General features: G+C 54.6%; 2 protein-coding genes across 2 annotated transcripts in view; one reads left to right on the top strand and one right to left on the bottom strand.

Annotated features, from left to right (window-relative positions):
• Nucleotides 1-3,192: 3,192 nt before the first annotated feature.
• Nucleotides 3,193-14,073, top strand: ARX (aristaless related homeobox). Its single transcript, NM_001114666.1, is given in 7 exon segments — nucleotides 3,193-3,393; nucleotides 3,492-3,555; nucleotides 5,014-5,159; nucleotides 5,301-6,004; nucleotides 8,507-8,552; nucleotides 11,381-11,709; nucleotides 13,734-14,073. Coding segments are annotated over 7 exon segments (1,731 nt in total). The 3' UTR covers nucleotides 13,975-14,073.
• Nucleotides 14,074-21,565: 7,492 nt separating this feature from the next.
• POLA1 (DNA polymerase alpha 1, catalytic subunit) overlaps nucleotides 21,566-26,381 on the bottom strand; it is a 310,086-nt gene continuing 305,270 nt past the window's right edge. Inside the window, exon 37 of the mRNA XM_038587111.1 lies at nucleotides 21,566-22,813. Coding sequence (XP_038443039.1) covers nucleotides 22,671-22,813 — 143 coding nt within the window. The 3' untranslated portion in view covers nucleotides 21,566-22,670. The remainder of the gene's footprint in view (nucleotides 22,814-26,381) is intronic.

Raw genomic sequence — 26,381 nt, 5'->3', positions numbered from 1 at the left:
AAAAGAAAGTGAGATGAAAACACAGTGAAGTGTCATTTTGCTGAGAGCAAATATGAAATTGGCTAACCTAAAAGTTTTTATACATACCCTATAGCCCAATTCTTACAAGTCTAGCTACTCAACAAATCAATTAAATTCTTCCTAGACATTAGAAGTATCTTTTTTGTTTGTTTGTTTGTTTTCTAAAATAACAAATAGGAAGGGCACCTGGCTGGCTCAGTCCGCAGGGAACGCGACTCCTGATCATCCTGTAGTGAGTTCAAGCCCCATGTTGGGTGTAAAGCTTACCTTAAAAAAATAAAATTAACAGATAGGATAACACATATATCCTAAACCCATATTCTGGTTACACACCATGGAGATGCCAGCAGGTTCTGTCTCCCGGTGGGTATGCTGGAAGAGTTCTCTGTTGTTTTTTAATTTAATCTTTCGGGAATAGGAAGAGTCAATTGTAGATTTTGAAGTTGGTATTGAATTGTGACAAAGATCATCTCAGGGCTGTCGGGGCCTTTCTCTCCAAAGTGAATGGCCTTCCCAGGAGCGTCCTCACTGGGGGAAGACTGGTTAGAAATATCAAAAATAAACAAAATAAAATAACAAAGCTAGTGTTTTCACACAGGTTTCCCAAAGAAACACATTATATTCCATTAATAGAATTAGATTTAATTGCAGGGGTCATTAAGTCAGAATCAGAAACTCTATGTTAACCTCCTCTTTTACAGTGGATGATTAAAATTAGAATACACCCCAGCAGAAAGTCCGACTTCTCTTTTTAAAAAAGGAGAACAGCTGCAGAAGGGGGAGGAGGGAGACGGAAGCAAAGAAATCTTCCACCGAAAGAGTTGAAACCCTGTTAGGCTCTCAGAAATGATTTGTGCGTTTGTGTCGCTTTTTGTTTAACACGATCTATTTGGGACTCAGTTTTCAGCCCACTCCCTGCGTGTGCGGAGCCGACTCTGAAGTCACGGAGCCACCCAGCAGCCGGGTCTTGCGGATTTCCGACGCAGGGCCCTCCGGGGAGGGAAAAGTGCCTCCGTTTCTCCCAGCGACCAGCCGCGGGGACACCCGGGAGGGTCCGAGGCGAGGCTGGAGCCTTGGAGGAGACGGACGCGTCCTTACAGCTGCGTCGAGCCCCGCTCGCCGGGAGTGGGCTCTCGGGGCTGGGGAGGAAATCAGCGCGCAGAGCGGCAGCTGAACGCCGAATGGGACAGTGTAAAAACTGGAACTGTTGGTGGGGATGGAAAAGGGAAGAATGCAAGAAAGGCAGGAGAAGATCCCAGGTGCCTTGGATCAGCAGGCAGGGCTTAAGAGGAAATCAAATGTCAGGGGTGGCTCAGGGACTCCTCCGTCCCCCAGCCCCGTCATCTGAGTGTAGGAAAAACTGGTGAGACTCAAACTAAAAAACAGAAAGAGGGACACAGAGAGACATCTTTTTTCCTCTTGCCTGTAATAGTAGTAGTAATAGCGGCATGAGTATTAACATTGTTAATGTACCTATTCCCAACCCTTCATTCCCCCTCAAGTTGCGTCTCGAATTCTCCTGCCAAGCCAGCCCGATCGTTTGGCCACCCACCCACCAGCATCCAAGAGTTATGCAGATGTTTATGGCTGAAAAAAAAAAATCCCAGTTATGCATCCTTGTATTTTTAAATACTGACTGTAAGTGATTCAAGTATAATCCTTTGTAAAACGCTTTTCTCTTTGACACATTGAAGGGGTTGAGACCGGAAAACCCGGCGTGGATTCCCCCTCCCCGACCCCTCTCCCACCCACCACCGTCGCCCCCACCTTGCCATTGTCGGGGCCCCTGGCCGGCCCTGGAGCCCTGCACCCAGGCCAGGGGGACGTCCGTGCTAAGCCCCTCGCCCAGGTTTGACCCAATGTCAGTCCCAGCTGGTCTCGATTCCTCAGCGCTGGACGCGCAGGAAGTTGTCTGGTAAGAGCCGCGTTCACCGCAGGCTCATTCTCTTCCCTTTGCTGTGGGAGCCAGGCCCGAAGAATTCAGAATCGTAGGCGCTCACGCACGCTAGAAGCCGAACCTGGGTCCTTCGCACCCTGGAGCCCTCGGGGCCCCCACAGGTCCGCTCCCTGCACCGAGACCTGAGAGGGTCCAGCCTCGGGGTGACCGCCTAATGGAGGCGAACTTGCGGGAAGAAGAGGGAAGCGAGTCTGGGAAGAAGGGGAGCCTCCCAGACTCCGTCCGCAGTTGACACTCGCCTGTCCCGTCCTGCCCGGCAGGTGCTCTAGTGAAGGCCGCGCGCCTTCGGCACAGCTTTGTCCCTAAGGGCACTTTTTCCAGAGTTAAAGACTGAGGTGAGAGAGGTTGGGGGACGCCGCCAACCCGAGAACAATCTCTCGGCTCAGGGTGGAGGCTAACAGCTCAGGGCGTTGGGCCACAGGAGGAAAGCGAACGCCCAGACAGCAGCTGTTGGCTCGCGGCCAGCACCCTGACCCCCGGGAGGCCGTCGGGCCTAACGCGGACGGCGACCTGGCGCCCCGAGATCAAGGGCTGTCCCGGGAGCGCAACCCTGGCTTTGCAAAGTACCAAGTCGGTCTGAACGCGAGCCTCAAGGCCTCGCCTCCAGGAAGCGAGGTCCTCTGGTTGGTGGAAGGGGCGCACGTCGTCGCCCAAGTGGCACCCACAGGCCTGAGATCAGAAGAAGCTAGAGCCACGGGCCAGCCCTGATGGGCTAAAGGGGAGTCTACAGGAAGAAATGGAGAACTTAGAGAATTGTTAGTTAAAAACATAAAAAAGAGGGGGAAAAAAACGGTTCGGGGCGAGTGCCCGCGTCTCCTAGAGCTCTGCCACCGCCCCCCCACCCCTCGCCGGCCTTTCCGCACTCCAGTCCAGGCTTTGCTCGGAGCCCGCAGCCCGGCGCAGCCCGGCCTCTGGCGAGAGCCAATCACAGGGCGCCTCTCAGCACGTGGAGGAGAGAGACTCCAGAGCTCCGCGCCCGCCGCTCACTACACTTGTTACAGCTTGTCCTGAGCGCGGAGAGGGCGAGCTGGGGCCGCGTGCAGGGCGGGAGCCGGCAGCCAGCAACCGAGGGAGGCAGAGAGGCACAGAGATCGCAGTAATATCCATTATAACAGCCATCTAACCCCACTCCCCAACACACCCCCATCCATCCCACCCTCCAGGAGAGGCAGCCAGCGGCCCGGCTCTCTGCGTCCAGGGAAAAAGCCCCAGCCATGAGCAATCAGTACCAGGAGGAGGGCTGCTCCGAGAGGCCCGAGTGCAAAAGTAAATCTCCAACTTTGCTCTCCTCCTACTGCATCGACAGCATCCTGGGCCGAAGGAGCCCTTGCAAAATGCGGCTGCTGGGAGCCGCGCAGAGCTTGCCCGCCCCACTGGCCAGCCGCGCCGACCAGGAAAAGGCCGTGCAAGGTAAGGCTGCGCCCGGCAGGCACCTGCAAAGAGCGCTGGGCACCGGTTTGGATGTTGGATGTTCAGGGGCCAGGGGCCTGGGGTTATCAAGCTGGAGATGGAGGAAAGAGAGAGAACAACTCCGAGGCCTGGTGCCTCAAAGAGCGGCACACGTCTCGCCAGGGTCTGTCTTTCCCTTCCCCTCAGCTTCCTGAAGCACAGGCCGTGCTTCGCTTGGGGGCGGGGGGAGGGGGGCTTAGATTCTCGGTATTGGTCTTTAGGTCGTTTAAATGCTCCGTGTGGTGGCCTCGGGGGGTGCTCTGAAGAGGGGCGACAGGTCAGAAACAGCAGGTGCCGGGTGGACCTTGTAACAACTTGAAGACAAGAACCCCTAAAGCTGTGAATAGGGGTCTCCAGGCAGAGTGAGCCTCGGTCTTTCCTCTTTGGAAGATTTCTTTATACGCGGTGTTCCCCCACCCCCCTCCGCCCTTTCTTTCTTTTTTTAATTGTAGATTACTTGTGACCTTTTAAACCCAAGCTTTGCAGAAAACATCTCCCAGGGATTACCCAAATGCTCCTTATTGTATTTGAAATGTATTTAATGTTCGGCTTCTGGGTGCTATTTTTTTTCTCTGCTGTGTTATTTTTAAAACTAGAGTTGAAATATTTCTAAGGTTTTGGGGGCTTTTTCCCCCTAAAATTAAAAATTCCAAAACAACCCGTCATTTTGCCCCGAACCTGTTACACTCAAGTTTCGCCTTGAGCTGCCCGCAGAAGTATCACAGGGAAAAAGAATGGTTGGTCTCTTTTCAAATCCAAAAACCAGCGGTCCAGCCGCAGGGCCACTGGGAAGACAGGAGCAGATGGCGAGAAGGGGCCGTTTAAAATAAAACTGACTTTTTCCTTTTCTTTTTTTAGCCTGCAGTGGCACCTGTGCCAGGCGCTTCCTCGAAGGGAAAGAGCGACCTGTGCCTGTTGTACCCCCTTATAACCCCCTCCCAGGCCTTCCGAGCCCATTTTCTGCAGGACGATTTTTCTTTGCCTTTCTGTGCAAGGAGCCCCCGGCCCCCTCCCGCTGCGGGCTGTCGGGCTGGCCCGCGCTCAGGGCCACCGGGCCACCTTCTCAGCCCCCTCAGGGGTCGCCCACGGGCAGTGCCCCTGTCGCCAGCCTGGGCCTGCGTGGCAGAGCGGCAGCCAGAGGTCGTGCGCCAAGTTTTCAGGGTGGTGGTGGTGTATTTTTTTTTTTAAGTTGTTGAATGTTTTCAGATTCTCCCCTGCCCTGAAATGGGGAAGGGAAAAAAGTGTGAGAGAGAAGAGAGAGGGAGGAAAGGGAAAGAAAAAGAAAGGAAGAAAGGAGGAGGGGAGCGAGTGGGCAAAGCTCGGGAAAAGGAAAAGGAAGGAAGGGGGAGAGGAGAAAGATGAGGAAAGGAAGGGAGAGACGCGTAGAGAAGGAAAGAGAGAAGGAAGGTAAAAATGAAAGGAAGGGAGGGAAAGAAAGGTGAAGGAAGGAAATGAAAGGAAGAGTGGGAGAGGGAAAGGAGAGACGAGAGGGACGGAGGGAGGACACAAGAAAAAAGGAGAAGGAAAAAGAAAGGGAAAGACGTGAAGAAACAGAAAAAGCCAGAAAAGTGGGGAAAGAGGGGAAGGGGGTCCGAGGCCGGGAGCGCGCGGGAGGAGGGGGCCGGGGCCTGGGGCGAGAGCGGCTGGCCGGCGCGCTGACCGCTCTCCCTTGCCCGCAGGCTCCCCCAAGGGCAGCGGCGCCCCGTTCGAGGCTGAGCTGCACCTGCCGCCCAAGCTGCGGCGCCTGTACGGCCCGGGCGGGGGCCGCCTCCTGCAGGGCGCGGCGGCGGCGGCGGCCGCGGCGGCCGCGGCGGCGGCGGCTGCGGCCACGGCCACGGCGGGTCCGCGCGGGGAGGCCCCGCCGCCGCCGCCGCCAACCGCGCGGCCCGGGGAGCGGCCGGACGGCGCGGGGGCCGCCGTGGCCGCCGCGGCGGCGGCCGCCGCGGCCTGGGACACGCTCAAGATCAGCCAGGCACCGCAGGTGAGCATCAGCCGCAGCAAGTCGTACCGCGAGAACGGGGCGCCCTTCGTGCCGCCACCGCCCGCGCTGGACGAGCTGGGTGGCCCGGGGGGCGCCGCGCACCCGGACGAGCGCCTCGGCGCGGCCAGCGGCCCCGGTGGCGCCCCGGCGGCGGGTGGCGGTACGGGCGCCGAGGACGACGAGGAGGAGCTGCTGGAGGATGAAGAGGACGAAGACGAAGAAGAGGAGCTGTTGGAGGACGACGAGGAGGAGCTGCTGGAGGACGACGCCCGCGCGCTGCTCAAGGAGCCCCGGCGCTGCGCCGTGGCCGCCACTGGCGCGGTGGCCGCCGCCGCCGCCGCCGCCGCCGCCGCCGCCGCCGCCGCCGTGGCCACAGAGGGCGGGGAGCTATCGCCCAAGGAGGAGCTGCTGCTGCACCCGGAGGACGCCGAGGGCAAGGACGGCGAGGACAGCGTGTGCCTGTCTGCGGGCAGCGACTCGGAGGAGGGGCTGCTGAAGCGCAAGCAGCGGCGCTACCGCACCACGTTCACCAGCTACCAGCTGGAGGAACTGGAGCGGGCCTTCCAGAAGACGCACTACCCAGACGTCTTCACCAGGTACGAGAGCGGGCCGGCCGTGGCGGCGGCCGGCGGAGAGCGCGAGCGGGCCCGGAGGGGAAGGCGGGCGGCCCGGGGCCCCGGGTTGGGGCCGGGACTTGGCTCCCGGACTCGGCTCAGGTGTGCCCTCCCGTCGCACCCACCGCTGCTCACTAAACACTACCCACCCCCAGCCCCACCCCTCCTCCGGGTTTTAAGTTTGGACTGGGATCTCTTGCCTTCCCCAAGTCTCTCCAGTTTAATTTTTTTTTTCAAATGACAAGTTTTAGTTAGGAATGGCCTCTCCAGAGAGGGCCCGAGAGCGCCAGCTTGCAGGCGCGCGCACCCAGGGCACGTACGCCGGCCCCCAGGCGCTGCGGTGGCCGCCGGTCCCGGCCGAGCCCCGGGCTATTTTTGGCCGCTGTGTGGTGCGCGCCCGCCACCCCCGCCCGCTGCCCCGGAGCCCGGTGGGTATCGGTTACGCTTTCGCCGTTCAGGGAAGCTGGAGCCCGCGCCCGCGGGAAAGGCCTTTCAAAAGATTCAAGTTCTGCCGTTTGAGGACTTCTGAAATAACGGAGGGGAGTCGGAACTGGGCAGGGTTTGGTGCCTGCACGTCTGCGGGGCAGCAGCCGGAATCTTCGCCTCTCCCCACTGTCCCGCCCCCCCGCAAGCCCGGCGGTGCGTTAAAGTGCGCGGGCTTGCAGGGCCGGGCCGTGATTGCCGGCAGCCCGGCCGACAGGCGACCGCGCAGCTGGGGGATTTTTCTCTTTGGACTGTCGTCCAGCCGGGGTTTCCGCCTGGTCCCGCTCCAGGTCCCTCTTGCCTGAGTGTTTTGGGGAAAGAGGTGAGATGACCGGACCCTTGGATGACTCGTTCATCCAACGTGGGGCGCTGGCCGGACTGAGGGCCTTCCCCTCCCACCCCCGGGCCACCGGCTGGGCTCCCGCGAGGAGCCAGGCTCAGGGCAAACTTCCTTCAGTGGGTAGGAAGGAAGGGAAGGGGGTCTGCCTGGCGCAGGGCTCCTGGGGCGCGGGCAGCTCCTTCGCTCAAGACGTGTGCAGCTTTTCAATATGCATTTTAGAAGTGGAAAGCTGCCCGCCCCTTTGAACCGGAGGAGAAATCGCTGCTCAGACCTCAGGAGGCCCGAGCCAACTCTAAAGTGGTGTTGATCTGGCAAGTAATTGCCAAACTCTCTCCTAATCAGTAATGGAAAAGTGTGGATCTGATGCTGGCAGACACTAAACTTGATCGTCCCTCGAGCTAAAGTTGGTCCTCCTCTGGATCATCCCGTCCCTTCAACATCTTTAAAAAAGAACATACATTTTAAAATCAGTGTGTGCTATCAAATAGCTAACTGGCCGATCTGCCTTTTGCATTTGTGACACGTGTATTTCAACAGGAGAAAATGAGGAGGTGTCAGTTGGCATCCAGGTCTGCCCTCCTTTGGCTTCTCGGGGTGGAACCACAGTATGTGGGGGGGGCAGCTCCTCTTCGGGCTTATTTAGAGCCCCTTGGCTCAGGCAGGAAGCCAGCCTAAAGTGCCGGTTCAGATTTGCTGGTGCTCCCTGCAGCAGGGGCAACGGAAAGCACTTTAGGGAACCGAAGTTTCGGGTGTGGATGAGGGGGCCTGCCAACAGTGCAACCCTGGGTCCCAGGCTGGAGCAGCCCCCAGTCTTTCATATTAGCGGGGGTAGAGCCGATTATTCTCTGGAGCTCAGATTTTTGGTAAACAGGTCGTAAGCCATTTTACAGCATCTTAATGGTTTCCTATTTGCCTTAATTGTCGCAGTAATAACTGCAATGACGGGGTAGGGTTTCATTCAATTGACTCCCCCTGAGATGGGCAGGGTTTGTAGTGGGCACTGGAGTCAGGAGGTGCGCAGAATTTTGTTTAATCAAAAAATTACCCCACTGAACTCTTAACAAGCTTAACGTATCTCCAGAGGGTAATGGGGAGTATGACCTAAGGGGAAGAGGGAGGGAGGCGGGGAGGGGGGTGGGGGGGTGGTAGGGAGATGGAAGGAAAGGCGAAGAGCTGGAGATGGAGAGAGAAAAGCGGGAGGGGGGAAGAGGAGGGAGACTGGAAAAAATTTTAAAGGCAGAAAGACACCGAGGGCAGGAAAACAAATTTTGCATGAGTACTTGTCCCAGGTACCATTAGGACAGAACAGGCTGTGAGCATCGTGTGCGTGTTTCTTGTCTAACTCTGGCTTCAGGGAGAATGAGGGCGAATCCGAGGGCCCAGTTAGGCTTATAGACTCAAGAAGCCACCCTTGTCACTTTTGAATATAGGATGCTACAGTGTAATATCCCATCTCCAGCAACGTGTCGTAGGTTTTTGTTTTCAACCAAATAGTAGGCACTTTGGTGGGGAAGGGATCATGAGATGCCCATATGTTTGGGGGTGAGGGCAGGCAGCCAGGGGAGACCCTGACAGAGGAGGCCTGCTAGCAAGGGGAAAGTGGCTTGAGAAGGGCTTGTTGGAGCCTGATGTGACCTCCTGTCTGTGTCGCTTTCTTCTAGGGAGGAATTGGCCATGAGGCTGGATTTGACTGAGGCCCGAGTCCAGGTGAGCTGCCCACAGAGAGGGAGGAGGGAGAGGGAGAGGGAGGGGTAGGGGGAAGGGTGGGAGAGAGAGGGGGCCAATGGATTGGGGTGGGATGAGGCCCCCTTTATAAAACGAAGAGAAACAGAATCAGAAAAATAGACTCAAACCCTCATGCACAAAAAAGATGAAAATGTGAAGACCTGGGAGGTTGGAGGGGAAGATCTCTGGGTTTGGGAGCCCTGAGGAAGGGGTCCGGGACCAGAAGAGGGGTCTCAGAGTCCCTGCGCTGCTGTCAGGAGCTACCCCCCACCGCACCCCCCCCTCCCCTGTTCCACAGCCCCTGGAGGAAACAATCGGAGGACTGACTTCTCCTGATTGAAATAATGGGATGGAGCATGGATTTGGTTGTTAGACAAATCCGCTCAGCTCCAAGCAGGTATTTGGCTGCGATTAAGTCTCCAATCGGGCTTCATAAAAGCCCACTTAGTGCTAGAACAAACAGGGCCATTTGAAGGCAAAATGCTGTTTGATTTCCCCTCCGCCCGCACAAGGAGCTGGCTAATGCTATTTGATTTCCCATTTTTTATAGCAATGAGCGCACATTGATCTAATAGGGAGCGAGTGCAATGCTATTAAAGGTGTCTGCAGCCCCATACCAGAGTGCATTTCCCAACCCGGGCCTCATAACCAAAGAGACGATCAACACTGGGCAGCCCCGATGGCCAACAGAAAACAGATGTCCCTGGGTTAGGAGCTGAGTGAATCACTTTACAGTCAAAATCAAGCGCTGATAAAGCACAATAAATTCCATATGGCTCATTTAATACACAACAGCTTCTTGCATTAGAGGGCTAATGATGAGGCCTGTCCCCTCCTTTCTGTTGACACATTTCTCCATTGTCAAACAGAGATGTGACAGCAACTCCGTATTTTCAGCTCAGGGGAACGAGTCGTGGGAAAGTTAAATAACTTTTAAAAAGACAGAGAGCGCCCCCTCCCCTTCTCCTCTCTCCCTATTCACCGGAGAAGATGTAATTAAGTGAATATGAATTATTAGAGTCCTTTCGTTTACCTTTGGGGGGCCTCAGAGGTATTAATTCAATAATGAGGAATTGCAGGGGGACATCTTGATGATTGCAGTGGAGCCGGGAGAGACGATCTGTCTGGAAAAGGTTTCCACGTTCTTTGAGGGCATTCTGCATCCACTGCCTCCTCCCCTCCTTTACTCCTTTCACTGGCATCGAGGAGTGGCGGATATTCTCGTCTAGACAGATTTGGATACACAAAAGCTGCCCACCCAGCCTGGTCCCATCGAGTCTTACCTTTTCAAGCCTCTGAATTTCCACACTAGAGTGTTTCTCCCATTCACAGATAGATTACTTGAGGGCTGTGGAATCTTACGGATGGGCCCCTTTTCAGCGGAATTTTAAATAATCGACCGGTGTGGATTCTGGATTTCTCTTGCCCTAGGTGGCTGTCTAGAAGTCAAGCCAAGCTTAGATACCAGTGCTAGTAAGACAACCTACAGTGTGTATATATCAAACACACACATACACACACACACACACAAATTCCTCGGGGATCACTTACATTATATTTTAATATAACTCTGTATAGCCCTGGAGTTCATTCTTAATTTTTAGACTTGTGTGCAGGCATCAACCCAAGCCTAAAAATATTAATGCCTTCAGGGGAGAAGGAGCATATCTTATTAGCTGTGGGTGTGATGAGCAGGTCACATAAAAATAATTTCATGCTCCTGGGAGTTATTTTTAGACCATGGTAGCTGCCACATTTCAGGTAAAGGTCTCCAGTAAAACTGCTTTCTATTAACAATTAGGAAGATACCTTGTGCTGGAAACCTCCCGCAAGCCTAGAACTGTCTTATTTAAATAACCTCTTTAAACCAAGTCCCGCAAAGAAATAAACGACCTGTTAGCTCTGAAGATGTGTGGGGTCGACAGGTAGCCTGCACCCTGATTTCTGTTTGTCCAGGGATTGCTGCATACCCGGGCCTGGCAGTCGGCGCCTTCCTGGGTGGAACCAGGCCCAGCAGTGAGCCCCTGCAGATAGCAGGCCGCCAGGCCCCAGGTTTCCTTTCCCAGAGGACTTCCCCGGTACAACGTAGACTTGTTTGCTGGGGCATTTCTTCCCTCCCTTCTAGTTTTCCCCAAGCTCCCGAATCCAGCTTAGTGCTCTTGGGTGTTCAAGAACTATTTCTGGAAAGAATAAGTGAACCGCCTCCCCGAGACCCCCTTTTCAATACAGCAGGGACTTTGCGGGCTCCTGGGTAAACCTGAAACAGTCGAAAACAGCTGATGCGCAGCAGAGGGCTGACGTGTGGCCATCTCTGGGTGGCTGCCCCCCGCCAAGAGTCACTGCCCAAGGCGAGCTTGCACATGCTGTATTTTATTCATTCCACATCAACAGCCTTATGAGTAAAGTTTTATTATCACCATTTTACAGATTAGAAAACTGAGGTTGAGAGGTTTAAGCGACGTGCCTAAAGATGCACAGTGAGCAGGTGGCAGCGGAGACGTTTAAACCTCAGTTTCCCCAACTCTAAACACCGGGGACCGCTTTCTTCCAACTTGGCAAGGAACTAGGCTATTCCAAATGTGCGCTGGAAAGGCCCTGCTCGCCCCCTGTCTCCCGCCGGCTCTAAGTTTGGGCTCCTTTTCGCGTCCGTCTGGCCCCGGGGCGGGGGGCGGCTCTGAGTCAGCCGAGGCCCCGGGGGGCGAGTGGGCGCCGGCCTCCGCCGAGGGGAGGGCGCGGGGGGGGGGGGGGGAGGCCCGAGCGCCCGCCGCCCCCGGAGCCCCGCCGCCGACCCGGCTCTCTCCGCCTCGCAGGTCTGGTTCCAGAACCGTCGGGCGAAGTGGCGCAAGCGGGAGAAGGCGGGCGCGCAGACCCACCCCCCGGGGCTGCCCTTCCCGGGGCCGCTGTCGGCCACGCACCCGCTGAGCCCCTACCTGGACGCCAGCCCCTTCCCGCCGCACCACCCCGCGCTCGACTCGGCCTGGACGGCCGCCGCCGCCGCCGCCGCCGCCGCCTTCCCGAGCCTCCCTCCGCCTCCGGGCTCGGCCAGCCTGCCGCCCAGCGGGGCGCCGCTGGGCCTGAGCACTTTCCTCGGAGCCGCCGTGTTCCGACACCCGGCCTTCATCAGCCCGGCGTTCGGCAGGTAACGCGCGGCCTCGGGGAGTCTGTCTGTCTGTCTCTCGCACGCACACGGCCTGGGGGCAGGGAGGAGGCCGGAGGCGGGAGACCGGCAGCGGCTACGCACGTCTTCGCTCTTTGGCCAACCCTCAGATTTAGCCAAAGAAAATACTCTCTAATTTTTTTTGCTTCAAACTGTGTGGATCTCGAAGGGAATGAGTTGGGGCCAGGAGCAGAGGGGAGGGCGGTGGCAGTGCCAACAACCGTGACGACTGGGAGTGCTCAGGGAAAGCTGTAAAAGTACCACGGAAGGCACCAGCCGCCGGGGCCATAGGTGGTCTGTGTGTAAACGTGTGCAGGTGTAGCCTGCAGAGCTGGGATGACTGTCAGCCTTTTTTTTTTTTTTTTGCAAAAATCCTTCCCCATGCTCCAAAGCCTGGCAGAGGAACACAGCTCTGGTTTCCACACGAGCCCGGGAGCCACGGGCCCTCTGGGTGCAAAGAATTCTTTCTTCTTCCCCAGACTCTAACTTCCCTGTCACTCAAGTGACCCGCTGCCAACCGTACCCCCATATGTGCAACCCCCCGACCCTCAGCGCGGCACAAGACAACGAAATAAAAGAAACAGTTCATCGTATATTATAATTCCCTTTCTTTAAGTGAACATCGAATGATGAAATAAAAAGTCTGTATTATCACCCAGACAAAGAAACAAAGGAGGGATGTATTAAGTTGGAAAGTGCAGTGAAAATAAAACTGAATGCAGCTTCAATGATCTCTCTTTGGGAGAACAAAGAAATAATAGATTCATCCAACTGCGCAGCCACTTAACAAAAATCATCTTTAGAGAAAAGTTTCAAAAAAAGACGCTAAGTAAAAGTAGTTTCATGTAACAAACCAATAAAATAAACAGCGAGAGGGCATTGAAGTGTAGTTAGTGACTCAGTTTACCAATGGAACCAGGGCATCTTACACCCTCTCCAGGCCACACTGTATTGTTTTTTCTGGGAGAACAACTTTAAGTCGTGTGTCCCCCGAAACCCACCCCCGCCCCCCCGCCCGCCCCCTTTCCCTTCCGACAAGTGACTTGTAAAAGCTGGCGAAGCCCGGCTGGAGTGCCCGACTGGGAGATTTGGGGAGGCTGCAAGAGCAGTGCGGTGGGGGGGCCTGAGGGCGTGGGGGGTGGCTGGGGGGGAGCCTCCCGCTCCCCCCCTCGAAGCCAGGTGTGCTCATTTCTAATTCTGGAAACTCCGAGTTGGCCCTGCGGGAGTTTGGAGCCAGAGCCCTGGGGGGGAAGGAGGGGGAGCGTGGGGGGTTTGGAGGGGCTCTGGCCTCAGCCGCAGGGCCGCAGTGCGGTGCGAAGGGGGTGGAGGCGCCGTGAGAAGCAATCCCGGCGCCGCCCGGAGTTGGCGGCACGGACCGGGGTCCCAGGCTTGGGGGGCCAGGCTTGGGCGTCGCCGTGCACCGCGCGCGAGGTCGCGGGGTTCGGGGGCTCTCTGGGGCAAGGGGCGGCGATGGGAGGGAGTGTCGCCGCGCCCCACGCGGGGCGGCCGGTGCAGCGGAAGTCAGCAGGCGGCGCCCCCGCCCCCACCTCGCGGTCCCGGGCTGGCGCGGGAGGGCGGCCCCGTGGGCGGAGGCGCCCCGGGGAGAGCGCGAAGTCAGCAGCGTGGGTCTCGGTGGGGCTTGATCCCAGCCCCCCCCCCCGTGTCCTCTTCTCCTTTGTCGCTCTGCCTCCCCCTCCTGGCCCTTGGAGCTCCGGCCCGAGAATTCACCCCCTTCTTAGGCGAAGCCACACGATCCAGGCGTCCGCGCCGTTGGCTTTGGGGCCCCAGGACCCGCCTGCGCCCCGGCTCCGGGCCCTCGGGGTGCCTGGCCCCTTGGCCTTGCCCGCGTGGCCCCCCGCTCCAGGAAAGGCCCCCGGGCGCCGCAGCCCCCCGCGCACGCCCCCGCCGCCCCCGCGCACGCTCCCGGCCCTCGGCTCGGCTGCTGGGAGGCGGCGGCCACCGCTCAGCTCCCGAGGCCGTGACCGCGCTCTTTGCTCTCCCCGCAGGCTCTTTTCCACCATGGCCCCCCTGACCAGCGCGTCGACCGCGGCCGCGCTCCTGAGACAGCCCACGCCGGCCGTGGAGGGCGCGGTGGCGTCGGGCGCGCTGGCCGACCCGGCCACCGCGGCCGCAGACAGACGCGCGTCTAGCATAGCGGCGCTGAGGCTCAAGGCCAAGGAGCACGCCGCGCAGCTCACGCAGCTCAACATCCTGCCGGGCACCAGCACGGGCAAGGAGGTGTGCTAAAGGCTGCCCTCCTCCCTCGCGCCCCGGGCGCACCCCGAAAGGTCACCTCACTCAGCACCACTCAAGACCAAATGGAAACAGAGGACCAGCACACTCCCGAGACGGCACTGAGAGAGCGCGGCCGCCTTCGCAGCTGCCTGGACGCGGGCAAGGCAGCCCCGGCGCTACCGGACGTGGCACCTCCTCGGCCGGCTGTCCCCCGCCCCGCCCCGCCCCGCCCCGCCACTGCCAACCTCGCGCCCTCTCCAGCGTCCACTCGCTCCCGTTCTTACTTTGCTGAAAGCATCGGGGAGGTTTTCTCTCCAAGACGCCTGGTATTGAAGTTAAAAGAGTTAAAAAAAAAAAAAAAAGAAAAACAAACAAAAAAAAACAAACCCAACCTCTCTCCCTCCCGGCACCCCACTTAGCTTTTTATTTTATTTCTTCCTTTAAACAGCATTTTGGCGCTCTAAGTTGATCTCCCCTGCGTGGGCCCCGGTGTGAAGCCAGGGCCAGGGAAGCGAATGAGAATCTGTAAGATAGCTAACAGTGCACTTAACAGAAAGGGGCGTCTTGTTCTTGTTCTCTTCTTTATCATACACCAACCAAGGTTTTTATATCAAACCAAAGGGAAATACTCTGCTAGAATATGGACTGTTGAAGTCACCAAACTGTGATTATTGATTCTGTACATACCATTGTTATTAAAAAAAAAAAGAACAGAGCTTTGTATATTTGAAATGTTATAACGCAATTGCACTCAGCGTGGTATGGTAAAAGTTTGTCCTCCTGTAGATTCTTACTGTGTTGTAGATACGGTAGGGTTCCTAGACAAATATTTATGTACTCAAGCCCTTTATTTAACTTATTAACTGTAGAGGCTTCCGAAACCTTCAAGATAAAGGCAATGGTACAGTACTTTTGTGTAATGTGTAATTGTTATCACTTTTCCTTGCTATCTAGTGGAGAAGTGTCACGCTCAAAATAAAAAAAAAAATTATATGTTTAACAAAAGGAAGTGTGAATGCTCTGTGCGGGCGCTGAGGGGTCAGCAGAGGGGCCCCCCAGAGGCCAGGGGTGGGCCCCGGCGCCCGGCACCTCCTCGGCTTCTCCCGGCCCAGGCCCCCGGGCTGGACGGGCTCCCTGGGGGGATTCAGGTTTCCCCGCTTAGGTTAAGGACGCGGCCGCGGGGCTTCCCGCCACACCTCAGCCCGGGGCACGCCGCAGCGGGGGGGGGGGGGGGGGGGGGGCTGGGGGCCTGCGGGGGGTGCACCGGCGGCGGGGCTCGTGCTGGAGACAGAAGTTTGAAGCTAGCGGGGGTCTGGGGGTCTGGGCTCGGAGGGTGAGGGGAACTGTTCGTGGCAAGTGCCACGTAGCGAGGAAGTGCCGAGTCCGAGATGCCGGCGTTGGCGAGAGCTGCGAGGGGCGGGCTCCCCGGTGTGCCCGCGGGGAGGGGGTGCGCGCGCGTGTGCGTGTGCGTGTGCGAGGGAGAGGAAGGGGGAGAGGGAGAGAGAAGAGGCAGACACCGTGATGGAAAGGCGGTGAGGGGTATCCAAGTGGCAGATCTTAACTCGACAAATGTCATTACATCACTTATCCAGGCATTGGCAAATGTATACATTAAAAAAAATCTAAACAACTCGGGTTTCTTGAGGAGACCCGAGCGGATTCGCGACGTGTAACCCCGTCGGCGCCCCCCCCCCCCCGCGCCGGGAACCGTAGCTTCTCCCTCCCCGCGGCCCCCGGGCGCCCCTCCCGGTGACCGCGGGGTGCGCCCGCCCGCGGGGGCCGGGTCTCGCCGACGCTCCCGGGGTGATGGGAAAGGGAAGAGAAGCTTAATTAGTTTCAATTTGTAGTAATTAGCGCGCCGGACCTTTGGGGAGAGGGGCGGGCGGCGGCGGGGTGGGGGTGCTGCCGCGGCGTGACTCCCGGGCGCGGGTGCCAGCCGCCCCCCCAGGCCGCGGGCCAGTCGGGCGCCGCGGGGGCGGGGGCGAGTCCCGGGGCCGTCGGGCTCCGCGCGCTCCGGCCGCGCCCTGCGGGGGGGGGTCCCCGGGCGGCGGGGGGCGCCAGTGTGCGCGGCCGACGGGCAGGTGCGGGGGCGGGCCGAGGGCGGCGGCGACTCGGGGACGGGTCAGCCGCCCGGCAGCTGCGGCGCTCGGCCGGGCTCCTCGGCTCGCCCGCCGGGCCCGGAAAGGCCGAGCGCCCGCCTGCTGGGGACGTCGGGGAGCGCGCCCCGGGCCGTCGGGGGGGCCTCGGCGACGCGCCCCGGCTCTGGACTGTCGAGGGCGGGAGCTCGAGACCAGAAGCCCGGCCTGGGGCACGGGACGCAGGCCGCCAGCCACCTTCCCTAGGCCCTGGCGCCCACGTAGACCTCACGAGTTGAACGGGCCCGGCGGGAACTTTCTAGAACGTCCCCCTGGAGATCTGAGTGCCTGAAACCTCTAGGCTCCACAGGCTGTCCTGGTGTGAAGGCCCTTCCCCTGGGATGGCCGGGGTTACTCTGGAGTTTGGAGGTGGGGATGGGGGAGTGCAGGCGAGGATTGAGGGCGTGAGGGAAAGGACTTTTTTTTTTTTTTTTTTTTTTTTTGCTGGTCAATATCAATTTTCCGTCGATTTTGGCTTTTTGTTTAGGTCCGGCTTTTTGTCCTCTCCAGGCTGCCAGTTGGATGGTATACGAGAAACAGTACCATTCTTCCTGTTAATGAACTCTTTTTTAAGTCATTTTTTCTCATTTGACCCTTCCATGGAGCAGAAGCAAATTGCGTGAAATTACCTCCAAGGATTACATTTATTACTGGCCAATGAGAACCCCTCGCCTTGTTTTACAAACTCTTAATCCTATGTCATTCTGATGCCGCAAACAAGCCGGGTCCCGGGCCTCCTATTCTTTCAACTTTCCCCAGCTGGAGGGACCTCATTCTGCACTTAATATTCCCCATAAATATCACACGCTAAAGACCCCCTGACTTCCAGCAAGTCCACATTAAACATGTGACATGTCACGCATGACAAACTCTGAGTATCTTTTCAAAGCAGCATTAAAAGCAAAGAAACCAATTTTCTTCTCCTTCCAAACCTCCCCAAGTGCTGAATGATGGGGATTGGAAAGAGCCACTGGAGCGTACTTAGGGGGATTTTATGAGATTTTCCAGAATGATTTAATCTTATTGTGAGCATTATTAATGAATGGCAACCCAATTTGGCCCCAATATCTGGGAACGCGGTCACAATGCTGGGAGCGGCTGACCCCCCCAACCTTAAGCAAACCTCTTCCACCGTGGAGGAGGGCATGCCGAGCCCAGGGGAGTTCAGGAGAGCCCCTGCGAAGGGGGCATGGCCATCCCCTAGCACGTCCAGGGCGGAATGCCCGCCACCTGCTTTCCCAGGGCCACCCCTACAGAGTCGGGATGAGGGGTGATTGGGAGCCTCTGTGGGAAGGAAGAGGGGAAGCCGAAAGTTAACTTGCTACATTTTCAGACAGGCCGGCCAGATCTGGATGAGGCCCTGGGAGGAAAGGCAAGGAGGGCGGAATATTGGCATAGTAGCATCAAAGGTGCCCCTGCTTTCTTCTGCCACCAACTTCCCATGGCCTGCGCGGCGGCCGTCGGGGCGGGCATCGTAGGCTTGTTGGTGGGGAAGGCAGGAGATGCGGCACTACTGGACAAGGTTTGGGACACCTCGGGACTCGAAACTCAGACTTTAGCTAAAGTCACCGGGAGCGGCCCCAGCCAGTTTCTCATTTTTTTCTCCTAGTAGCCCACTCCCCCTCCCTATTTGGGACAAACATTTATGATTACTGTTTTGGATTTGTAAAACCCAGAGACAAGGCGCCCCTGGCTCTCCTTTTCGGTTCACTGTGAGCGCGGAGATCTTACTGGAAGAGAAGGGGGGGCTGATGTCAGAGGGAAGGAAATTATACACGGGTTCCTGGAACTTGCGTTTAGAGGAAGAAATGTGTACGTGAGCATGTGTCCATGTGTATACACAACAGTGAGTGTGTGGGGATGGCGGGGGTCTTACTTGGGGCCTAAAAGGGTATTTTGGAACTCTGCGTTCCGCGGAGCAACTGCATATTTCACAGCCAGGGGCTGGCTGGCTGGGGGGCAGAGAGTAGAAAACCTGCTACCTGATGGAGGAGGGGGTAAGCATTTTTCAAAGGAGAAAGTTGTGTTGTCTCTGGACGTTATTAAATGGTCCACTTTGAAGTATACATTTTTTTCCTTTAAAGAAAAGGGAGCGATTACCAGTTATACATTAAGAAATGTCATTCAGTCATTTTTATTCATTCTCCGGAAATCTTCGTAAAAGCCTGAATCATACTTCTACAAGCAGCAATTTTGTTAATCCAGGGGGTTATTACTCTGGGCCCTTATTAGGTTCTACACCACTGCCAAGCAATCCTATAACCCTCTCAAAAGAAGTTTACCTCCCTGTTATAAAACCAGTAGTGGTATTTATACTGTGCAATAATTAGTGTATTACTTGAATCCACTAACACGTTCATTTTATCTCTGCACAAAACCTCTAGTCTGCTTATAGAAAGCTTGTGCCTCCTTTGGTGCTGGTAAAGTGGTGAAAGAGTGAATTGAAGGCTGGTTGCACTTTCTCCTTTTGCCTCGCCTTAATTCCCATCTCTTTTTGCTCTCATCCAATTAGCACAGTGTATTAAGCGGTTTATCATCTCATAGTCAGCTATTGAGAGAAACAAGGCGAGCACTTTGCAATAGAACCTGCGCTCCTTTGACACCCTCAGGTACTTACATATTCCACTGTGCTATGAATAATAGAGGAAGAATGGAGCGCTAATTCCCTCATCAAAGAATGCCTTGTCTGCTGCTTTGCTCAACAACACCATTCTGATCAAAAGAAAAGCAATAAAGCTTAGCATAACAAAACGAAACCTACTTATTAGCTTAGTGGTTAAATTAATGCAGAGCCGCTGCTATTCAAAACCAAGGTTTGAAAACAGCCTCCAACAACCTGATAATGCTGCCTTCGGGATGAAGGAATTTTAATCTGAAATTTGAGGCTGGCTCAGATGAGTTCATCTATTAAACTGCTATAAGGAAGCTCCACGGCAAACCGTTCAATTAAGAAATATTTAGGTGAGGGGCGAGAGAGGGAGAATGAGAGAGAGAGAGGGAGAGGGAGAGGAAGGCAAGGTAGCTTTAAGTTTGGGATGGGAGCACTGAATCGAGGGGCTGGGGCTCGGTGTGTTTTTCTTAAAACCCTGACACAAAACAGGGAAATTTGTTTCTGGAGTGTCCTTATCTTTGCATCTCCTACCAAATTAATTTCAACGACGTGTTTGAAAAGGTGTGTTGATGTTTGCGTGTGTTGGATGAGGAAGAGGTGGGCTGGGCAAGAGAAGGGGGTGGGGGTGGAGGGCAGTGAATTCGTCCCCGTTCAACATCCTTTCCGAACCCCCATCTGTGAACTTTTGATTAGCCCCCATGTCTTGGGCAAGAGTCACAAGGTTAACTGTGTTTCCTGGACAAATTAAAATATTGAGCATGATCTGTGTAGCATTTTCAACTTCTGGCCTCCCCCATGCCCCCAGGAAGGAAGGAGAGTGGAGAGGTAGAGAGTGGTGTCCAAGATAAATGTCCACCCTGTGTAGGCAGATCCTACCGCCTACATTCAACAGGAGAGGTGCCCTTTTCAGAGGCCTGGGACTGAAAAGAGCAGGTTTTTTTTTTTTTTAGGGTATCATTTCCCAACCCAGGTAAAGGCCCAGGTAAAATTTGGCCCAGAGGTTTAGTCTGGCCCAGTGTTCAAAATTTTAAAAGATTAGTTGCCAAAGCTTAGAAATTGAGACACTTTATGGAGTATCTGGATCCCTGGCTTCTCTTGAAAACCGGATCATGTGGCCACTCTGGGCTCCATCCCTTCCAGCATCACTGAGTAACCTCTGCCCTCTTTGGACAGGACGCGCCCACTCTGGTTCAGCGCAGTCCCTGCCACTCTGTAGCGTGAACCCGGCTTGTTCCATCCGTTAGCACTTGAGCTTAAGATTCTGGCCCAGGAGTCTGTGGAGACATGTGGGTAGGCTCCCCCTCGCAAAGAAGTGGGTGGCTTTTCTGCACCGTCCCACCCACTGCCCTATCAACTGACAAAAATCAAGGAGTAGAAACCTTTCTCGGAGAAAAGTGAGTGCTTCTCCAGAGTTCTAACAGAGAGATCCACTGGAATTCTTTTTTTCCTGAATACTTATATATTTATTTATTCATGAGAGACACAGAAAGAGAAGGGCAGAGATATAGGCAGAGGGAGAAGCAGGCTCCATGCAGGGAGCCCGATGCGGAACTCGATCCCAGGACCCCGGGATCATGCCCCGAGCCAAAGGCAGCCGCTCAACTGCTGAGCCACCCGTTCCTAGAATTTTTAATCAAAGTTCCAGTTCCAGCTCTCTGTAAAATTCTCTATATGTCCCTCCCAGAAAAGCACGTTCACTAACCTGGAGTTATAGATCTGAATGAGAAAGCACCTCTGGCTGCATTAGCTATTTTGGGGGCCGTGCCATGCTATGTCTAACTTTCTATAGACCTGCTTCCGAAATAGGTCCTGCCCTCACAGTGCTTGCCAGCTAGATGCAGAGACAAGAGACAGAACAGTAAGAAGTTATCTGAGTGTCCTGGAATTTCTTGATGACCAAGTTCAGGATAACTCTCTATTTGTCTTTACCATAACCCCAGGTTCCAGAAACCAAGGAAAACACGTCTTCTCTTCAGAAAGCAACATGGGAGCATGGGCTCCAGAAGCACACATTGAAGAACCATCTCTAGAACCTTCTATGACAAAAACAGTGAAAACCACACTACTTAGTTTCCCAAAGCAAGATGGCTGCTCCCACTTGTGACAGGTCGGGGAGCCTGGGGTACCAAGGCATTAATTAACTGACAGGGGCCTGCACCCAAAGTGTCTCTGCTTAGAACCTGAATATAAGAGGGGAGAAAGTGAGGGAGAGATAAGAGAAAGCAAAGCAAGATAGAAGACAGTGTCATCTCCACTGCTTTAACAAGGGGACTCCACTAGTGTCCATGCTGGGTGACCATCCTCCTGTGGGGGGCCTTTCTCCCAGGAGCCATTGGTCTTGCTCTCCAAACATAAGACACCACTGGGCTCTTGGTTTAGCTCTTTGGTCATCTAAGTCAGTGAAGCACATGAGAAACCTTACTTCATCTCTTTTTTTTAAATTTTTTAAAATTTTTATTTATTTATGATAGTCCGAGAGAGAGAGAGAGAGAGAGAGAGAGAGAGAGAGAGAGAGAGAGAGGCAGAGACATAGGCAGAGGGAGAAGCAGGCTCCATGTACCGGGAGCCCGACGTGGGATTCGATCCCAGGTCTCCAGGATCGCGCCCTGGGCCAAAGGCAGGCGCTAAACCGCTGCGCCACCCAGGGATCCCTTTACTTCATCTCTTAAAGTACCCAAAGGCCACAGGAATTCTCCCAAATGTGGCTCAGGACATTTGGACATACATCACTCGGGCATCTCTGAGCTGAAGTGGAGCTGGCGGAGGTCTGGGAAGGGGATGGCCTCTGGGCATCCCTTACTCCTGGCTGCCACCTCTAGCCAACATTGTGTACCTGATAAAGATTCACTGCAACTACTTTCCTTTCAGAAAACTTTATTTAAGTAGAGAAAAAACAGTACAACATATTTTTCTTTTAGAAAAACAGGTAGACATTTGAGAAAAAAATACAGTGTACAGGGGAAATAGATTTTGTTAGTATAATCTTACCAATAATGTAAAATGGGAAGATCGCTATTCTGAAATACATATGGCTTCCGGCGAAGAGGCACCAGTGTGAGGAAATGGGAAAACAAAACAAAACAATCCCCCCCAACACAAAACAGCACCTGGGCCAATTAACCAAACCTCCTCCCAATTTCTTCTGAATATAGCACAATGATCTTTGCCCCGTCTTCTACACATTTTAAAGGAATTGTTATAGGTTATCAAATTATTTTAAATGTGTTTTCCTACTACATAAACCTTAACCTGGACTTTCTACTTAAGGGGGAAAAAAGGAATGTGAATGTAAAACACCTGTCCAGTGTGTGTGTGTGTGTGTGTGTGTGTGTGTGTGTGCACGTGCAACTTTGGAGCGATTCAATAAACAAGTAAGCTCTGTTTAATCTATTTAGTAAATGCAAGGCTTCTCTATCTCCCCCCTCGGCTACCTATATAAAAGACAAGACTGAAAAGGGCAGCCACTCCTGGAGCCAGCGGCTGGGGCAACAGTTGGGTTCAGACGGGGTTTAATTGGCGTGTGAAAAGGCAAAATGTTAGCGCTCCTACCAGGCTTCATAAATCTCTGGGGGCATCTCGGCTGAAGGCCCTGGGGCAAAGCGCGGGGTCCCTTGCATTCCAGCCACTCTCAATTAATTTCTCCTCCCTCACCGGCCCCTCCCCTAGAAATCCAGTCCCAAATCCCAAGCAGCTCGCCCTTCCCCCGCTTTGCGAAGGGCTCTAGGCCGACTTTTCAACAGTAAGGGCCAGGTTGTAATAGGAAGGTTCTTCTGACGCTCTCTGACGCTCTGACGTGGTAGGTGGGGGGCCGTGGCGGGCCGGGAACGCCCCTCCCCAGCCACACGCACACAAACAGGAGATGCAGTCCTCAAGGAAACTGATGCCGGAGAAGCAGTTTGGCGTGGAGGTGCCAGGAAGCTGGGCGTCTTCCTCCCCCCGCCCCCCCCACTTCTGGGGTTCCCTCAGGGCCTCACAGCACAGTCTGCGAAGAGTTTGCTGAGGTTCACTTCCGAGTAGCCACTTCGGGACAGGAACTGCTCTGCTGTGTTCCTGAGTTTCTGGTAGTCCTGACGAACTTTTAAGGTAAAAACCTTCTTCAACTTATCTAAAAAGAAATAAAAATAAAAGGTTTACAAGTCTCACAGGCTGCACCTTCAAAGACCATTCAGCATTTATTTGCCAAGCACTAGAGAAGAGGGTGCGGGTTCTCTCTGCAGTTCCACTTCTCGGATATCCTCACGGTCCTGTTGCTGGTCTACACCCAGGGCCAGTCCCACGCCCGGGGGTGGGGGGGCAGGTGGGACCCCTGCGGTCCTCTGTGGACGCCTTTCCTCCTTTACCCTGCCCGCCACTTCTCACCACCTAGCTGACTCGGCGCACCGAGGGACGAGGGACGGGCAGGGCCACGCTCCGCGATGCGAGCTGCAGGTGGCAGGCCTGTGTGCAGCAGCCAAGGTGAACTCCACCTGCAGCCACCACTCTCGCAGCGCTGTCGAGCATCTGCATGCAACTGCCTGCAAAGTATGGATGTGGCGGGAAATACTTTGTCTCAAGGGAAGCCAGAGCCTCTCAGAGCAAACTCCCTGGAGCAGCTGGGCCCAGTTGGCTTTCAGGCCCTCCGAGCTGTGTCCCTCTGCCGTACAAAACTCCTCTGCTCAAAGAGCTCAGTGAGGGGTAGGCTGTCTGGAGAGCACCTGTCCGTTGGTGAGATTTCCTGGTCATCGTCCACACTGTATGCCTGTGAACTCTGGGTATGACGCAGCCATTCCTGTGTTTCCTGCTGCTTCCACCCATTCCTCTCCAGCCTTCCCATTCTGCAAGGGGCACTACAGCCTGACGGCAGATCCTTCCTTTCCCTCCCCAGAGCCTGCTACCTCTACACTTGTTTAGAGGAGCAGTAGGGCCAGACGCCGAGGTCTGATCTTTGGACGATCAGGGTGATCCCTAGAGGAGGCACCCTTGCCCAGGACGCTGAAGACAACACAGTTTTGGTTCAAAGCTGCTCAGGAACCCTGTCAGGTGTTTGGAGAGGCCGACTGCAATTTTTTTAAATCCCCATTTGGTGGCTGAGGAAAGTGGGAGGTTAAGTCACTCACCCGAGGTGATACAGCTGGAAATCCGGGATCAAGAAGCGCAAGCCCAGGTATCCAGAACCCTGAGTCCACACTTGGGAGGACAGGCTCACTTGTGCACCCCCCTCACCCCACCCTGTGGTTAGGGCTCCCAGATGCGCAGGCCCCAGATGCCGGCCTGTGCGGAGCCAGGCTGCCCAGAGCCCCGGAATAGGAAAGCATCGGGAAGCAAACACGGAAGGGAGTGCACATCAAGCACAAAAAGGAAATCCCCACTGAAACAACAGAGTGACACTGAAGCCTACAAAATACCCGGAAAACTAAAGCTGGGTCTCAAGATTTTTGTTCCTTAGCTACACATTCCCATTTGTTCTCCACAACCTTTTCTAAATTACATCAATTGCCTTTCAATAAAACAACAACAAAAAGTTTTGTGGAGAGGATTTAAATGCTGAAGGGGGGGTGGAAAAAGAGAGGCGAGGGGAGAGGGGGAGAGGGAGGGGGAGGGGAGGGAAAGGGAGAGATAGATAGATAGATAGATAGATAGATAGATAAATGATAGATATTGAGGCAAGCACGCAGGCACCGGTAGCAGACTATAGAAAGACACTTGGAAAGTTCTAATTATCCGAGTCTGGGAATACACAACAATGGCCCGGAGCAGTGGCGGCCGCCTCGCCTCCCGGCAGGCCAGAGCAGCAGGCCGGCACCCGCGCGTGTGAATGACACAAGCGCAGGTGCTGACTGGGGAGCACATTTCAAGAGCTGCCGGAATAAGGAGCAGGGGAGGAAGGGAGAGGGCATCGCTCCTGATGTGTTTACCTCCTCTGCTGATGGGATATTGACTTTTCCCACCAGGTTGGTTAGAAAGGGGACTATTTACGCTGCCACACAGCAGAGCTAGAATGACAACCAGCGTCACTCGGTGCTTCTTCTTCGTAAAAGACAAGTGTGACCACCGGCATATCCCATAGCCGGTCAATACAGCCAAGGCACCATTCCACGCCAGTTAGACATGCAGATAAAAGCTCCCACTTGTTTCCTCAATGAGAATTTAATCAATAACGTATGGAAGGTCTTCTGGGAAACAGAACTGCAGGAGCAGGCACAGGCATGTCAGAGGGGGAGCTGTGGGGGGACAAGGGCTCACCCCTTCTTTGGGGTTTTTCTCAGCCCCCATCAGGCAGGCACCTCGGCCCTCCACATTAGGCTTCACAAGAAATCCTGCTTCCTTGACTGCTACACCCACCACCGCAGAACTCAAGGGAAAATACCAGTGGTAAATGGTGGAAACCAGTTAATGTGGCCAGTAACAGCTGATTCCTTCTCCCAGCTCTGGTTTTGGGAGTCGGTAAAGAGGCCACTGGCATTGGCACTGCAGGTCAGGCACCCAGTGACAACTGTGCAGAGGTTCCAAGAGGCTGTTAGGCAAGGGGCAGAGAAGACCAGCCCAGCCCCAGTCTGGGGCCTTGGCTGCCTCAAGGACCAGTGTGCAGAATCCCAACTTCATCAACTGGCGAAGGAGATGCTCTGTCTACACACAAGTGCATCAAGCCAACTAGACTGCAGTGGACTGAACTTATGAGCGGAAATCACGGATCTTAATACACCAGCGAAGCAAATCTGGGAATAACCTCCAGGGAACACGTATCTACAGCTTAGTGGTGCTTTCCACACGCTGACTCCTTAGAGTTATATACTGGTTGGCAAGAATATCCTGTCCCTAGCCTTTATGAAAACAGCGAAAAACAAGGTAGCCTAGAAATCAGTCACACAGTATTTTATCAAACACTAACATGAACCGCTAATCTAAAAGGTGGTTTCTACTGATTACAATAAAAAACCTCAACACGAGGCTGGCAAGCCACAGTGTTTTCTATATGAGATGAACTAGACCGTCACCTGTAGGTTGAACTTGTCTTAAACATTTTATTTAAAAGTTAATGGATCCCACTGAGGGTGACACTTGATGGGATGAGCACAGGGTGATAGGCTATATGTTGGTAAACTGAACTCCAATAAAAAATAATAATTAAAAAAAAAAGTTAACGGATCCAATCAGACATTAGAACTGCTGGATAAAATGGGAGTATTCTCCTGTCTAAGGAAAGCATCTCTACTTCAGAGATTTTATTTCCATATCAGTAAACCAAAAATCTCTTTCAGCTGCGCTCTTTCTAAAACCCCTTTTGGACTTCAGGAAACACACTCAACTAGAAACCAGGAGGCAAAGACATTTTAACATCGCCTACTGGTTATTTTATTTTAATTAAGGCAGGCTTAGGCACACAGGCAGCAGCCGTCTCTGTTCTGAATGTCTGTTTCATTTATTTCCGTGCAAAGGTATCAAACAACAGTCAGTTATAATTGATTCTGTCAGGTGTTATACAGTCAGTCATAATTGTCTCTGTGTAGAGGTGTGTCAATTTACTATATCTGAATTAAATATTCTGTCAATTATGAAATCAGGTAATAATTTCAGTCAGTTTTTTAATTGCATGGCTTCCCACCATACAGTTCTCTGCTTTCCCACCGTTTCTAATCCATAGCCTCCCTCTCTCAATGCATCGTGAGCTTTGCCTTAAGGGGTGGAATGCCGGA

The sequence above is a fragment of the Canis lupus genome, chromosome X (genome assembly GCF_011100685.1).
Source record: "Canis lupus familiaris isolate Mischka breed German Shepherd chromosome X, alternate assembly UU_Cfam_GSD_1.0, whole genome shotgun sequence".
Lineage (NCBI taxonomy): Eukaryota > Metazoa > Chordata > Mammalia > Carnivora > Canidae > Canis > Canis lupus.
The sequence above is the reverse complement of the archived record's forward strand: the minus strand, read 5'-3'. Positions and strand labels throughout refer to the sequence as shown.